At 38.2% G+C, this 13,782-nt stretch overlaps 1 protein-coding gene across 2 annotated transcripts in view; it reads left to right on the plus strand.

The window, feature by feature from the left end:
* The window catches only part of LOC102232759, a 172,630-nt gene extending 159,295 nt beyond the window's left edge, over positions 1 to 13,335 (plus strand). The window contains exons 25-26 of one of the 2 annotated variants that reach the window (XM_023325887.1): positions 11,128 to 11,186; positions 12,656 to 13,335. In XM_023325887.1, coding sequence (XP_023181655.1) covers positions 11,128 to 11,186; positions 12,656 to 12,944 — 348 coding nt within the window. In that variant the 3' untranslated portion in view covers positions 12,945 to 13,335. Of the gene's footprint in view, positions 1 to 11,127; positions 11,187 to 12,541; positions 12,618 to 12,655 lie in introns of those variants that run through there. The other variant, XM_023325888.1, reaches the window with a different exon arrangement.
* Positions 13,336 to 13,782: the final 447 nt, after the last annotated feature.

The following is a 13,782-nucleotide window of genomic DNA, read 5'->3' on the forward strand; positions in this document are numbered from 1 at the left end:
TCCAGCGACTTGAATAAATAAAAGAACTTTTCTCTGCAATTTTTCTGTTGTTTTTTCCTTTTCTCCTTCTTGTGGATGTGCTCAGTCGCAGAAACAAAAGGTCTGCAGTTTATTTAACAGTAAGATTTTATTAGCTGACATGTAATTATCTTAGCTTCAGCAGGGGTGAAAGTGTTGCAGTGTGATTAGGAGAGGTTATCGCCCATGTAGGTAGCGAATTTTTAAGACTACAAAGAAAACAAATTTGTAGAGGATCTTTATGCAGTAGCAATATTTTGAAAACAAAAAAATAATCTATCGAAGAGTAGCTTAGATTTCATCATGACATTCCATTAAATTTGTCAATATTGTTTTTTTTTTGTTTTGTTTTGTTTCTTTAAAAAAATGGCATGAGTCAGCCTACTGTCCATCTTCAAATGACGACGTCTCTTTACTGGACCAATATTGACCTAATTTAGCATGCAGAGAATATGAAGAAGTTAACCTTTCGCAGAAACACCTTGCAGCAACATTAATTGACAAACTGCATCAATTCTCCATCTTCCCCCCTCTTGTAATTACTCTGCTGCATGTTTGATTGCCACTGTGGAGCTCAGGGCCGATGCTTCATTGCCGTAAGGTCGACAGTGACCGTCAGAAATATGAATTTGATTTGCACAGGAAGTTAGTGTGCTCTGTATTCTCTCTCTGTGTGAGGGGGTATGGGGCCGTGTGTGTGTGTGTGTGTTATGAAAAGACACTTTTGGAAAGAGACAAAGGAATGTCCTTGGCTCATCGCAGTATGTTGCATCAGGAGACTGATGCCTCCCTAGCAGCCATGTCTGTTTGACAGGAAAACTTCTCGGAAGCATACGACGTGTAATTATCAGACAAGTTTATACTCGTTTAACATCACAGAGAAATTGGCGAGACATTTTCTGATGTCCCTCTTTTCCTCCTATAGTTGACTGTTTATATTATATGTTGCTAAAATGGGTTACTTATGTTTTAATATAGTAAAATCTCAAACAAAATGCTGTAAAAAGATGTTTTTATAAGGGCTTCCAGAGAGGTTTCAGTGGGATTTCCGATATCTGTACCCAAGTAGATCTTGTAGTAGGTCCTGAGTAAAATACAGTATATTGTCTACATTGAGTCACCCATAAAATTGATTAAAATCAAGTGTTTTAATCACTTCCTCTCCTTAAATCAGCAAGTGCGGTGTAAAGCACCAGATGCAGTGGTCTGAGCGACGCCAGCAATAGATTCTCAAGCATAGAATACGAGTCCTCTGAAGTAATGAGTCACTTTTGTTGTTTGGCAATTTAACATCTGCTCCCAGTAGAGTTTGGATTATAGCTCAGCTTCATATAAACGTATTCCCAATTCTGCAAAAGAAGACGTTTTTGAGAATTTTTTGATCAAGCCGTCTAGATGATCATAAGAAGCGATATAGCAGCGGTCCTTTTTTGTTCTGAAGGTGATTGGTGAACTACATGGATTGGACAATGCAACCAAGGAGGTGCCTTTTTGCCTGCATCAGAGCTCATCCCGTCAAAGAGAGGACAAGGCGGGTGCCAGCATCTCCCTCCAGCTACGGAAACGCAAAAAACTGTTTGGCCGTAAGTGTTACTTTGATACTTTTCCTGACATGTAAACTTTATTGTTAATCGGATACAGTTCATTTAAGTGAAAGTCTTAGCCATATTGCTTTAAATGTTCTCTGCCCTTTAGGGTCCAATCGTGTGGAGCCGATAGCAGGCAGTGGATGTGGCTCGAGTTTTGCAAGACTGCCAGACCTCTCTCAGTAACAACGAAGACCACGTGAAGATTTGATTGTGTTCTTACACATCAGTCATCAATGACATTTTAGACACAGAAATCTCAGTGTTTCTAGATAGCAACAGCTGTTTATTACAAAAACATTTATTTATGCTAAGCATAATGCTAGGCTAATGTTAGCATGTTTACTCAGTTTTTTTTTTTTACGTGATTTGCTGATTGCTTGGGTTGTAGTCGTTTGGATGCAAATTTTGTGGTAACAAAGAAAAATGACTCAACTTCATCAACGTTTTACTTTCCTTTGAACTTTGTGACATTTAATGACAAGTGTTTGACCACTTTACATGACAGCAACACAAAAGTGGTAATACAAATATTAAGGAATTCTTAAAGATTGTCTGGGAAAATCAATACTTTTTGTATCAACAAAGTTTTGTTCAATAATAGTCATGAGAAACAGGCTGTGCAAATTGTGACTGCATTCTGCTGACGAAATTAAAAGAGTCGGTACGGGTAGATGCGTTAAGGCAGGGATTCCAGTAGAGATCCTAGATCCAATTTCGGATCAAATGTAGAAATCTCCACTGACACAAAACATGGACACAAAATGTACTTTCTTGAGTACATTTCGTGGTGCTGTGGGTTGCAACATTTTGTCTCTGAGATCCTATGCAGGCAAACCCTACTGACAAGTCATCTGTGACCTAACAACGTCAATAAACACTCGGACAACTCTCTTAACAGTCGCAGGTTGTCAGCTATCGCACACTGCCTCAGCTGAATGAAATATGAAGATTCCTAAAGTCACTAATCAGAAGACAAGTGATAAAATATCAATTTTGGCCTCACATTAAACAGGATAATTTTCAGGCCAGCTTGATTTGTATTGAATATGTGTCTGCTGGCCGGTGCTTAGTGTAATGAACTGGCTCACAAATCAGGCTGTAATGGCCGCCTACTTACACATATTGCTTAATTAAAGGTTGTGAGCTTATTAGCATGTGTCTCTGGCGCAGGGTGCAGGATGATGGGGAGCACGACTGATGTCGTTCAGAGCTTTTTATGGATGGCTAACCTATCATACTAAAGCCATCGCCCCTCTAAAATCTGATCTTAATAACCTGTCATTTTCATTGATGATGATTTCCCCTTTATGGCTGGCCATTACGGATCAAGTCCGGGGTCTCGTCGAATGGTCATAGCGCCCATTTGTGCTCATCATTATCAAGAATATGCCTTACTTTGGCCTTGAAGTTGCTGCTCACCTCCATGTTTAAACCATCATAGCTGTGGCCCTGGGGTGCCAGGGACACTGCATATGGACACACACAGCACAGCACAGCACACTCGCATATATTCAATATCCATTCAGCTCCAAAAGGCAGTTGGGCCTTCACAGTCTTAAAATAGAGAAAACGAAACCAAAGAAATGCATTAAATTGAAGTACATTCTTTTTTTCTTTTTTTTTTTTGCTTCTTTTACATAACAACTGGATTTAAGTCTGGAATTTGAGTAGGTTCTAACACATGGCCATGCTATGATGTGAAACATCCAAAAATAGCTCTGGTTGTACGTTTTGGGTCACTGCCCTGCTTGAAAGTGAACCTCTGCCCAGCCTAAGTTCCAGGATGAAGACTGGGCTTTAATTTGCATCCCAGGTTGAACAAAAGCATCCCAACATCTCAATGCTGCCAAAGCCATGTGTCACCGTGGAGATGGTGGATTGAGATTGACACGGATTGTCATTTTTTAGCCACATATAATCTTGTATTCCTGTTTCATGTAAAAACAGAACAGAATATTTTAAAATTGTAACATGGGAAATATAGAGTAAAATTGAATGAATGCTTGCACAAGGCACGTTACAGAATAAAGGAAATGCTTTGTACTGGCTACAAAGTGTCTGAGTATTTAGAAAATCGCTATACAATTGAAATATATTATGATTACACCTCTAAGATGCTTGTGAAATCATTAAGCTTAGCTGATTCTAGAGATCATTTGGCACTACATACTGTATATTTTTTTTTTCATCTTGCCCTCTTGTTTGTGTGACACTAGCCAGAGCCAGTTAGGCTAGTTAGGAATGACTCTATTAACAGTGACAGTGCTACACCCCCAATTCAATCAATCCTCTAATGAACATTAAGCAGAAATTCTCCCTTTCAGAGATGAAGCTTTGCCTTTCTCTAAATACTCTACCTTTGTCATTTTACCAATTTACTCAAACTAGTGGGTTATTTTTACTTGCACTATTCCTCTATTTAAAAGGGCAACATGATCTTTTTTTTTCTTTTTAATTATTCAACACAAGAAAAATATTTGATTGTTGTGTTCATTTCTTTCATGTATGTCTTTGATGTTATTTCCCCTCTGCCGTCTTTCTCATTTTATATTTTGCGAGAGAATCGCCATCTTTCTTTACTCAAGACCATCAAAACAATGCCCCATGCAATTTGTTCAAAACTGAGGGAAGCGCAGGTACAGAGGGGGAAGGAGGGGAGCCAAAGGTAATTCACAGGTTCAAATATTTGATTGTTAATGACAAACACCACTTCGGTGCAATTTAAATTTCAAATTGATCCCTGGGAGAAATTATTTCTGAGGGAGAAAAACATGCCGCTAGCTCTGCGCGCCACACATTTGCTGATTTAAGTTAAAAGAAAACCTTTTTGCAGAGCTATCATATGGGAGCTGCAACTTTTTGAAGTAGGTGCCCACATATGCTCGAAGCCAGCCCGAACCTGGGGATCTTTCTGGAGAGTGAGGAAAGAAGGGGTGGGGGTAAAATAAAACATAAAAAGAAGAAAAAATAACACTTTGACTAATTCTATATTTATGTAGCCCTCAGCTCGAGGTGTTCACATAAAACAGTTTGTATTCAGAAGTGCTACGGTGATCGTTACGCTTCTCGTTGAGATCGGCGACTCTCCGGGCAAGGTTGGCGGCTCCGGCTCAGACTGATTCAGTTGAATTAAAGTTGCCCAACTAAATAGATGGGATTTCAACTCATACTTTTCATCCTGTGTGTGTGTTTTTTTTATTATTATTAATAATTTCAAACCTTCTATGATTGTTTTCAGGGCAAACACTTCTGTTCTGTATTTCTTTTGATTGGGAATACTATTGCACTTTTTGCTAACATGTCAGTCTTTTTTTATTTGAAGCTGAAATATAACTATGCGTTTTGGCAACTTTTTGATCAATAAAAGTCCCTCAAGGAATTGGTTCATGCATAAAAGAACTTTAAAAAAACCATGGTTGTATGTAAAATATGTCAACATACATTTTTTATATAGTTTAAAAATTAATATTTTTTAGCTGTAGCCTACTTATTGCAAGTTGGGCCAAATTAATTTACTGAACACTCCATTCTTTGCACCAGAATACGAGTATCATAGCGGCATACCATTCAATAAAAATCAAAGCAAATTTAAATTCTCCATTGAGTTTATCTGTCAAACCTGTATTCCTCCCCACTGACCCTGAACTTGATTTCCTGGTGCTTAAGTCGAAGAAGACGCGTGCGGCTGCATCGAGCGACGACGTCGACGCCGTGCCATATTTTTGTGGCATCTGGATAGAGACGCTACATTTACACACATATTTATTTATTTTTCCTCTACCAGAGCTTGGTCAGGGGAGGCAGATGTCCTGCTCACAGAAAAAAAATATAATAATAATAATTTGTAGTGAAAAGGGGCGATGGGGGTGAAGGGAAAAAAAATATGAATATGCAAATCTTGTCACAGTGTGGAACCTTGTAATGAGTGGGAAATGTTTTCGCCATCTTTCATTATGCAGAGGTCATTGCTTAATGCCAGGCAGCTGGGCCAAGCTTCGTTTCTCTGAGCCCCCCTTTACCCCCCACCCACCCATCCACCCTTACCCACAAACTCTCCTGTTGTCTTAAAAAAAATACTTGAACCAAATATTCTTAGCAACAACTCTGCATGTTGCTCTTCTTGGAAGAAAAGCTCGTAGTTACAACTGATTTTTGAGAAGACTTCATGAATAAAAAGGTTGCACTATTGAAACATACTTACCAGTTAAATAAAATATCTATAAATAGGTATTTTAGTCGTACATCCAAAGTTAAAGTATGACACTTCACACGCCGTTTACCTTTTTATAGCGACTACTCCTTTGTATGGTATACTGCACACTAGAAACTATTCCAGGGACCATCTATCTCTGCAGAGATAGAGATTTTATGGGTCAATCCAACAAACATTTGAAAATATAACCAGCAGAATGGATGACTTGAACCTCCATTTGATCTTTAGGGTCTCCAAAAAAGCTTTTCTGAGTAACTTTGAGATTATTTAGCAGGTTACTTGTATCAGTGGCATTGCTAATAGCTTCAGCTGAAACAACACAATGGTGCATGGTGGAGGCAGCATCATGCTATGATCCCGCTCCACCATAGGCAGGGATATCAGCAAATAATGTTTGATGTAGCTGCCCGAAAAACTCAACACTAGTATCAGATAGGACATAAAATATGATGAGACCCAACTAACCTTATCATAAAAACCCATTTATGCTAAATATGGGCCTGCAGACTCTATACATTAAATGGTGCAAAGTGAAAATGATTTTTTTATGAAGGATCTATTTTGTAGCATCTATTAAAATGGGTTAGTTTCTAACATAACGCCATTCTTTTGGAACCACTTTATGAAGAAAAATGATTTGTATTAATTTGGAAATCTGTGTACAACTCCATAAAGCGTCCAACAAAGAAGCTGTTTCTTCTCCACTTGTGCTGAATGCTTAATTCAAATGAACAATGGAAAATCTGGTTCTGAGAAAATACGAACGTTTCCATCAAATTGATCAAGTGGGAATCGCGAGTAGCTCCTCTGAGGTGAAAGCTGAAAGAGAAAACAGCTAGTTGTTATAATTCTTTGCTTACCTTTTGATCTCATTTTCTCTTGCGTGTTGCAGATTGCTAAGACAGCCCTCTGTTCTGCTGCCTCCTCTCGTAAAAAACGTTCCTTATATTTTCTCTGGCATCTGCCTGACTTTGAGCTATAGTTCTGATCATTAGGTAAACCCATCTTCCTCTCCTCTCATGCAGTCTTCAAATAATCCTGGGTCTGAATGCTAAAAATGTAATGAACTTCACGGTTCATTGTGTCTGACATTGCTTAATTAATGGGTGCATTTAAAGTACGTAGGGCCTCTGTAATTGATTTATATGCATGATTTGCACATACAGCTGTTGTTTCCTGTAGGAGACTCATCACTCAAGAAATGTTTGGGCTGATAATAGATTTCATAGGTGAGATCAAGTCGTCCTGTCAGTCCTTCCATGTTAAGAGCAAAGCAGAAGACTCTGTTTATTAATGTTCATGTATGAACATTTACTGAACAATCTGCTTTTAGATTATGAACAACTAGTAATGAAATCTGAATTTTGTTCAAACAATCTGTTTGAATTATTGCTTAACCATTGCTTCAATGGGAATATTTTGTCTCATTTTACATTAATGGATAAATTAGACTTTTGACTCTCCTCATATAAGGGACAAAAATGGACACCAGCACAAGCAATAAGTTGCCAGGGTGATTTTTGTGGAAGTGAAAACTCAGAAAATCACATGTTTTATGTATAAAAGTAAAATATATATATAAATATTAAAAAGCACATTTTATGTTGTCCATCCATACATTTTCTCAGCTGTACTGCAGTTTGTTTGTTTTTTTAAATAAAATGATACAAAATGGTGCAGGTTTTCATTTCTGATTCAAAGATAATTTTACAACTTTAAGGGGTTCAGAAATGAGGAAGGCTTTCAAGATTTGACTATGAGCTATGACGTTGAACTTTCAAGTTTTTAAATGAAGACTGTAGATTATTTACAAATCATAAAGTTTCCTTTGTTTGGTAATAGGTAAGCCAAGGCATCTCAATATATTTCCAATGTGTCCACAATAAGGCTTCTCCTCTGAGAATTATAATAATCTGTGCTTATACTGAAAGAGAATTTATGTACTTGTTCAAGTGTGAGCAGTCTTTTTATGGCTATGTAAACTGAAGGAAGTATCAGTAGTGAAAAGGATTGAGATTTTCTCACAGTAAGCAGAAATGCAAAGGGTTATTTTGGAAGGAGAAGTAAAAAGTGAAGCAAAAACTTAACTCAACTGAGCTTCATCCTTTGTCCAAAGTATACCAAATTCTCACAGGTTTTCTTGTCTCTTGCACATTTACATTTAATGTAATCTTTTAATTTTATATGTTTCAGCATGTTTTGTTTTTTTTTTCTTATGTGAAATAATACAAATGTTTTGACGTGGCCTGAATCATGAATCTGTGAGAGGAGGTAAAGATCAGGATCTCCATCATCTATAACTTGTGGTTTACCACCAAAATATTTAATTGTCAAAACATTATCGGAAACACGCAAAAAGCTGGTCAGCAATTGCAGTAAAAGGAGGATATTACAGCTTCAGTGCCAATAAACCTAATTCTATAGATTGTTAAAGAGAATATAAATACTTTTCAAACAAACTTTACGATTGAATTGTACATGAAGAGCAATATACACATATGTCCCTTCATGTCACACACATATAGACTGAACAATAAAAAGAGCAGTGAATAATATGTAAACACATAATAGTGCAAATTGGGGAGTGACCAGTAAACTAGAGAAATTGTCTAGTAAACAAAGGGACTGTCTTTTCTTAAACGAACAAAGATAGAAGCTGAAACACAGTGTAAACATAATTGTTAAAAGCTTCTCTCTCTCTTTCCACTCATATTGAAACACAACCTTTGCTATGTTAGCATTTAGCCTTCATTGACTCTGGCCTTAATATGCTTAGTGTGGGCTCACACAGTGTGGTTCTAATTATTGTTTTCTGTGGAGATCTGGAGGTCGCTGGCCCTTAACCATTATTTGGTTTTGGACAAATTCTCTGTAGAGCTCAGATCAATCTCTCACCTAGAGAACATTCAAGCATATTTCTATCACCATCATATTGATTTTTCCATGAGTGGGCCCTTGTTGTGTGTGCGTATATGTGTGTGCATGAAGTGTTTTCATGCTGGGGTTGCAGCCCGCAGCAGGCACACCGACACAAACACACACACACACACACACACACACACGCACACACGCACGTTCTCTGGCGTGCACAGGCTGTACACTGACACAGACACGCACGGTGTACTTGTTCTTTTATTCATTTCTGTAGACACCCCTTGGCATTTCAGTGAGTAAAATGCAGGCATTGGCATATTTAATGGCTTTAGATCTCACACACACACACACACACACACACCCCCTGCGCGTGCACGTCCACACATACACATACAAATGCATTCCTTGTTAAAACAGACGCCAAGAGAGCCATGTCCTCTCAGGAGCCAGGTCTCTCGCTTTCTTTATTACGTGCGCTAGTCAATACTAACTGGCCTGGTGTGTTGAGGTGTGCCATCTTTCCATTTTATCACTGTTGCCCACCCAGCAGCCCTCGTTCCGCCACCCCACCGCCCAGCCCTCCTTTTCCTTCCTTCATTTGCGTTTCCGCACCTGAATCCCATTCATCTCCTCATGAATCTATTATTCCTTATCCCATCATCACATGATCCCACCATCGGTCTGTCCACAGCTTTTTCATGGTCCCCATCAATCCTTAGATTCATTGTTGTAGCTACAGTGAGCAAGTGAACACGAGCTGAAGAAATGGAAGTTCAAATCTATGGTGTGTGTGTGGAACATGGAGGGTTGAGGGGGGGTGAACACCAAGGCAGCATTATTGTCATCTATAACATAGTTGGACAGGGCAGGGTGATTTGGATTTAAATAATGTATTAGATTTTCAAGGGAGCTATTCACAATGTCTTACAACACGGGGAAACATTAACTCAAAGGTGGGCATGAATTGATGAATCAAAGCGAAGAGACAACGAATTTGAAACTGTATCTTTTTAAAGGCAAACCGAGATATATAACACTTTGACGCGAGTTGATTGGATCAACTCGGATGATTTTAGATGACTAGCAAGTGAGGCGAGGGTTTTTTTTTATTGTTCGAGTGGGTTGCGAACATATAAAGTCTGGCTGTAGAGGGGAAGTGGAGCTGAGGGCTTTTTGCAGCAGCGCTCTGAGACAAAAGAGGCAGCTGGGCCGAGAGGGAGGGTGAAATAAAATATTGCAATGGAATTTGTCAAAAGCCAATAATCATTCTGGTGCGCGAGAGGAGTACTATATCAGAGCGCGAATCAATATCACATTACGTTGAGTATGGGAGTATATACAAGACTCATCAAATTGATTATTTTTGATGCTACAATGGCAGTTTCATTTGCTGGGGCCCTCAACAACTACTGTTCAATTACTGGGGCTAAGAGTGAATTCGGAGGAGGGGGGAAAAAAAAAGAAGAAGTAGAGCAAGAAAAATGGATTTTTATTTGACTAAAATAAAGCCTCCCCTGGAATGGAAATGAGGAATAGTATGTCACAGTCAAAGCTCTGTTTAAAAGATGACTGGTTTTGTCGGACATTGAGATTTCATGAATATATTTCCCAGTGGCCTGGGAAAAAACAGAATTCATCATTAAGTTTATACACGGGCCGTAATGTCACAACAAAGATTAGTCAATTCTAATGTTGTTGCACGGTTAAACATATGCCTGGTCTGACTCGGTTACACAGTGTGATGCTTGAAGGCAATAAGCATGGGTTTCTGTTTTGTTTTTCAAAAAAGTGTACTTATATTCATTTATGTTTATACATTAGGCTACATATTTCTAAAAGAAAAAAAAAAGTCAAATCAACATTAAGTACTTTTCTCAGTGTAATTCCAAGTCCTAACCGTTATGGCTCAGATCAAACTTTTAAAAAATGGCCAGAGGTGAACTTCCTTTCCAACAGCTTCACAAATACAGTAGAAACACAGAATGGCATTAAATTACAATTTCCCTAAACTTATGGATGTACAAAATAAGCAAATAAGTATAAATTATGTTGTGACATGGTGAAAATCCAGATCACTCATGTCATAGCAGGTAGGAGAGAATAAAACTACAGAGTGATAATAGCAGGAAGAGACAAGAAGAAAAAAAAAAAGAAATTTCAAGGCTATTTTCTGGTTTTAATGAACACTGCTAAACAATCGTCCAGCAGAGTGCAGCTGTTCTAGCTGCGTTCCCTCCATTGCAGCTGGAAAAGAGAAAATATTCCAGCTGGAAAGGGAACCTGTTATATGTCTGCACCACAAATTGACCGACAATCCACAAGATGGATGCTGACGTGAGAATAAAGAATCTCATAGGAACATAAACTGGTACGAACATGTTAAAATCTCTCTCTTTTTTCTTTTTTAAGGTTTTCATGTGATTGTTTCCCCAGCACCTGCCCAGGACGTACCCCGCCCCTCGTTCCATGACCAAGTTCCTCAGGATAAGCAGGTATTGAAAACGGATGGACCGATTGATGTTTTCCACTCGCTTGGCACTCCCAAATGCCTAATCCGGCTGTTATTGCTTTAGATTGAACTTATTTTCATTCAATCAAGTTTGTTACTTCTACAGGATAAGACAAGAATCTTCCAAATTTGTCCAAAGATGAGTGTTATTATTAAAATTTTTTTTTTTATTATCCAGTTACTCTCAAGAACATAGCACTTTTCATAATTCCTGACAAGATTAATGTACGTTTCAATAAAAAAAATGTTTGGATGTGCGGCATGTTTTTGAGGTTGGAAGGTGTCTTTGGCCTCCCCCTAATGTTTAATTCCTTCCACAGACTCCAAACTTCAGTATTGATAGGCAAAAGAAATAGTTTGATAAAAACTGAACAACAATGTTAAATGTGCCATGGGGTGTGACTACTTTTGGGCTGATCTGTATGTGAATTACCCTGAACAACAAATATGAATCGAAAATACCAAAAATCATACTTCAAGTGCACTAACTTTACTTAGGAAAAATCCGAAAATGAGTTCCTCCTGTGATGTCCGCCATACTTTGTCCAGATTTACAACAAAATATGAAGACGAATTGAAAAATGGACTGTGGCATTTTGCTTTAAGGGGGTAATCTACACATCATGAGGGTATTATCAATATTAAAGCAAAGTCTGGCCAGTAAGTTTTGATTCTCACACTGTTGGCTCTCCATTAGTAAAGTCCTACTCCTGATGTCTCTAAGTCTTCAATATGGTGCCATCAGGAAAGACAAGACGCAGAGGCTCCTTGGATGATTAAAAAGTCATTTCCTTAACTGTCCTCCCAGGATTTGAGGGCTTTTTCCTTTTTTTTTTGGAGTGAAAACATTAAATTGCTCCAATCAAGCATAAACGTCTCCTGCTTGTGGTGTAATTTGTACTGCTGTTCGCGTGGTGGGTGCTTATTTGTCATCCTTTTCCTTTGGCGCTTTTCCCAACCGTCTTGATCAACAATTAATGGTTGAAATTGCTTCCCTGTTACTTATGGCTGTGGAGACAGATGCAGCAGTGGGGAGAAAGAGGAGAAAAAAAGAAAAGAAAAGAGAGAGTTCAACAGAACAACAAAAATGAGATTTATTAAACTTATTGAACAAGACTTAAATCAGCCTCTCTTTTTTTATATATAAATCCTGTAATCCTGCATTCATCTTATTGCACTTGCATGTTCCATTACTGCAGAAGTGCAAAACAGGAATGGTCAACTTTGTCTTTTCTCCCCAGATATTGCCTTTCTCCTTTCACCTCGTTGCTCTTCTGTCTCTCTCCCTCATTCTATCCCTCTACACAATGACCTTTACTGCTCTTTCCTTCATTGCAGGGACAGGCCGGGGCCTGGCATCTGATAGAATCAATATTCTATTATGATAGTGCGTGGAGCGTGTGGGGCTTTACAACTCTGCTGTAATAGTCTCTCTATTTCATCCCGTGGCAGCCATGGCCTGAGGGATCATCCAGGCTTCTCCAGGCTCTATGCTCCCAGCATCGCCCCATTTCCATTAACGTCACTGGCCCTCTGCCTGCCAGGGGACAATCTGCGTGACCGATGGATGGCGTTGAAAGAGTCCAGCCGGGGTGCAATGTATGTCAATAGGCTGTGTAATAGCCGAGCCTGGGTGAAATGTTTGTTAAATGGCTCTCCGATTTTAAAAGAAACACGGAAATGTCTGTTTGTTGTTTGTTTTTTTTTCCCGATAATGTTTCTTTTTTGTTTTTACAATTAATTAAGTCTGACAGTGGAGTCACAGTCAATTACTGGATGTGAGAACATATGTCTAATACATACTAAAACATTTTATATCAGTGGGATTGACCAAAAAATTATATATATATACTGTATATATATACTGTATATATACAGTATATATAAATATATTTGCTGCTTTTTGGGGAGAAACAAAGCAGGGGTTTCAAAGAAAACGGCTCCCCATGAAGAATCTTTCTAAAACAGCTGTTAATGGGATTCCTGGGCTGCACACAATTATTAGCAGTAATAGATTTCCTAAATGCCATTTTCCTATGAGTTTGTAAATAAGGTTAATAAAGTCACAGAGCAGTAGAAGACTGCTTATCAGACAAGACGACCCCACCCCATCTCAAACTGAAAATGTTTACATCAACTACATGCAATGCTACATGTTACATAAATAAACATTTACATTTTAACACCATATTCTTCTTTACTGCTTCCTTAGTCAAACAATATCAGTGTTTGTACACTAATAATAATAATAATAATACATTTTATTTGAAAGGCGCCTTTCTGGCACTCAAGGACACCGTACAGAGAACGAAAAATAGCAAAAACAATAAAATATAGCAATTAAAAGTAGGTAGAATAAATACACAACAATGTATCTATATAAAATCTATATGTAAATCTATGTAAAAATCTATATAAAAATCAAGCAAACCAATTGTGTCATGTTGAAAAGGCAGATCTAAAAAGGTGTGTTTTAAGTTCGGTTTTAAATTTAGGGAATGACTTTATGTTTCTAAGGTGAGGTGGTAATGAGTTCCAGAGTTGGGGGGCAGAGCGACTGAAAGCTCTGCTCCCCATGG

The sequence above is a fragment of the Xiphophorus maculatus genome, chromosome 21, assembly GCF_002775205.1.
Source record: "Xiphophorus maculatus strain JP 163 A chromosome 21, X_maculatus-5.0-male, whole genome shotgun sequence".
NCBI classification, from domain to species: domain Eukaryota; kingdom Metazoa; phylum Chordata; class Actinopteri; order Cyprinodontiformes; family Poeciliidae; genus Xiphophorus; species Xiphophorus maculatus.